This window comes from Nicotiana sylvestris, chromosome 8, assembly GCF_000393655.2.
Source record: "Nicotiana sylvestris chromosome 8, ASM39365v2, whole genome shotgun sequence".
NCBI classification, from domain to species: Eukaryota; Viridiplantae; Streptophyta; class Magnoliopsida; order Solanales; family Solanaceae; genus Nicotiana; species Nicotiana sylvestris.
In genome coordinates this window covers 24085084-24088473 of record NC_091064.1, presented here as the reverse complement: position 1 = coordinate 24088473, position 3390 = coordinate 24085084, and the positions used below count along the sequence as shown (strand labels likewise).

General features: G+C 31.2%; 1 protein-coding gene across 1 annotated transcript; it reads left to right on the top strand.

The window, feature by feature from the left end:
- Window positions 1-400: 400 nt before the first annotated feature.
- On the top strand, window positions 401-2001 carry LOC104212254 (organ-specific protein S2-like). The gene is made up of 2 exons (XM_009761471.2): window positions 401-490; window positions 1501-2001. The coding sequence occupies exons 1-2, from the start codon at window positions 446-448 to the stop codon at window positions 1864-1866; spliced, it is 411 nt and encodes a 136-aa protein (XP_009759773.1). The 5' UTR covers window positions 401-445; the 3' UTR covers window positions 1867-2001.
- Window positions 2002-3390: the final 1389 nt, after the last annotated feature.

Genomic DNA, 3390 nt, shown 5'->3' with positions numbered 1-3390 from the left:
AAAAAATAGAAACAGAACTCGTATGGCTATCTTAGAAATGATCTAGCATCAATCGAACAATTTTTTTTTTAATATTTCACGACTATCTAAGATACTGAAAAGCAATATCATATATACTAATTTCTAGATATTTGCAAATATTAAAACGTGAATAGGTTGCACTATTATTTATGAGCAAATGGAGCCTACTTAAAAGATTTGGTCGGCAATAATATATGTATCAAAGAAGCTAATAGGGGCCTCCTCCTATTTATTTATGATTATTGTGCGTCTCTCATCGGTCCTACAGGAGTGTGTGAATCATGTTGAACATGCTTGACAATAACTTTTTACATGCAATATGATTTTATAATAACTTAACCTGCCTATATAAGCTCATAATATGCTTCAAGCAAAGATCAATAACAACAACTTCTGGGTCGTACATATTCCTAGTGAAGTGACCATGAAATTACATATTGCTGTTATCCAGCTCTTTTCATTTGCTCTGGTATGCTTTTAAAGATGATTAATTATATACCTCATTTATGGTGGGTTATTATTAATTACTACTTTCTTGGTGCACTATCATGCGCTTCTCTTTCAACTGTCTTGCCTTTCAAATTGCAATGTCTTTACATATCAAATATTAACAATTGAATTATTTAACTTATGCTCCATCTCTTTTAATTTATATGAACGTATTTGACTGGGCACAGAGGTTTTCAATAAGATAAAATCTTTTGAAAGTTATGATCTTAAACATACCATAATATTTGTGTGGCTATAAAATTATAGAAATATGTAGTCTTAAATATGTGATACCATTTGTGTAGTTATGAAAACATTTTATTAAACGTAATATTGAAATCCTAAAACTAAAAGAGTTTCTTTATTAGAAGTGGGTTCATACTGAATCAAGAGGAGATAAGTTCATGTAAAACTGAAACATATGGAATAATATATTCTCGACTGTCCAAAAAGAATGCTTGCTTCTTGAGCATAACTAACATATGATTTTTCCATAAACCTAGCCGTTTAAGCACATCTAGCTAGTGAGTGGTTTAGCCTATTTAACCGGATTATTCATTTTTCTTGGTGTATCCCTATCGAACATGTGTAAATAAGAATACTTTTTTTTTGGCAAATAACTCTTCAAAATGCAATAGAATTTTACATAGAACTCTATTTGCCAATACTAAATATTTACATGACTGGTACCTACAAAAGTGGATCTAACATTAGAATTATGTGGATTCTTTATTTTAGAATGATCTTTAGCTTTAATAACTGAGGTCTTAATTTTTTTGTATATACTTAGTGAATTTTTCGGATACATAAATAGAATTTCATGGAAAATATTACTTGATTATCACGGACCCATATGTTAAAGCCTACATTTTCCCCCGGATGTACCAAATATCTGCGCATATCAGTTTATATAAATTATGTACTCGAACGTAAAGATGTTCATATAGCATATATTCAAAAGTCTTTTTTTGGTCTCTCTTTCCCGAGCAGTACACAAGCAGCACTAATGCAAGAAAAGACCCTGGAGAATACTGGAGAGTTGTGATGAAAGATGAGCTAATGCCTGAAGCAATCAAACATCTTATGCTTCGGCATTCTGTTCCTCTCTCCAAAGAAAAAACTGACTGTTACACATCTTCTTCTATTGGAGGTGAAACCTTTGAACCAAGGCCTAATATGTCTGGCTACCACGACGACGCCAAGCTGAAAGAAGCTGAGAAATTATTATTTACGAAAGATTTTGAGCCAAGGCCTACTATAACTGGTTATCATGATGATGATGCTGGTCTTAAACAAGAAAAGCCCTTTACCAAAGATTTTAAGCCTAGGCCAAATGCTTCTGTGTACCATGATTGATATTGCATATAATGTACTGTGTGTCTTTTCACGCTTTTGAATTTACATTTTGTATGCTTCCTGGTATTAAGTGATTTATGAAATAAAGATTTGTAACCATACTTGATGGTTATATTGAAGTATCTCTTAACATTATTATGTGTTCTAAGCAATGATTCATATGCTCGGATTCCTTTTAGATGGTTTGTTTATAATATTCTATCGGTTTACTATGAGTGATCACTCAATTTTTACGTCATTACTCAAAGTTATTATTTTTTATACTAAATGATCATTCAACTTTACCTAAATATGATAAACGTAAATGTACTATTTTCTGTAACCAAAAATCACTTAACTCTTCCTAGATATCACATAAAGTCACTAGGAGGATACTAATGTGACATTTTCTATTATAGCCTTTTGGTTAAAAAATATTATTTAGTGATTTTCTATGATGCTTAGGCAAACTGAATGATATTTTGGCTACAACAAATAGTTTAGTGACTTTCTATGATACTTAGATAATGTTAAGTAAATTTTTTATTAAACATATATTTTAGGAAGTTAGTAAAATAAAATAAAAATTGAATGACTATTAGTGCAAGAGAAATTGCCTTGTTTAAGCTGGCTAATTTTTGTATCGCTAACCTGTATAATTGTATATTGAATCAACTCGCATAATGTGAGTTTTAGAAAATGTATTTTGTTATGAAGAAAATGGAAAATATGTACGTAAAAAACTCTCAGCTCACGGGATTAAAAACTATGACCGACACTCTCGGATTTTAACTTTACTAACTGAGGAACTTTAGATAAAAATCTATTGTAACCTAGGAATTAAACTCTTAATCGCCCACCTACTTACAATAACTATATTGCAAACCTCTTTGTAATAACTCTATTACAAAGCTAACCGCTTGACTAACTCTAGTTAACACAACCACAAGGTTTATGGTTTATAATGTGTCCTATGAGATGCTTATAAGTAAGCTGAGCAGGAGTTACAAGTGAAAAACATAAAAAAAAAAAAGAAGACATAACAATACTAAGTATATACGATATAATTAATACTGGGATATGGTCCTTGAGAATAAAATATGTTTTTGGTTTTGCAATTAAATATAATTCCTTGCCTCATGGTTGTAATATATAAGTGAGGTCATCAATGATGATGCAAGGGAGTGTCCGGTACACAGCATGCTTCAACAATGCTGTTGTACTATTGTGTGTGCAGTGCAATAGCTTTAATAGCTATAAGAGTTAACTTGTACTGTGACAAGAGGAACTGATACCTATTACCTCTATTGTTACCTTAACTTCTTTCACTGAAACTTGTGTCAGACATTTGAATTGTTGTTCTGAACACAAAGGAGCTTGTTCTATCAGATTCCCTATTTAATTCTCATATGAAGTTTGTTAAATCATCAAAGTAAAAGACACCTAAGTTATCATTTCCCCCTTTTTGATGATGAAAAACTTAGAATTGATATTTTCCCTGAGAACTAGATCTCGATATTTTCCCCAGAATAATAACCATATTCC

Coding starts and splice junctions, on each gene's coding strand:
- LOC104212254 (XM_009761471.2), top strand. CDS start 446: ATGAAATTACATATTGCTGTTATCCAGCTCTTTTCATTTGCTCTG. Junction 491..1,500: donor AGCTCTTTTCATTTGCTCTG/GTATGCTTTTAA, acceptor TTTCCCGAGCAG/TACACAAGCAGCACTAATGC.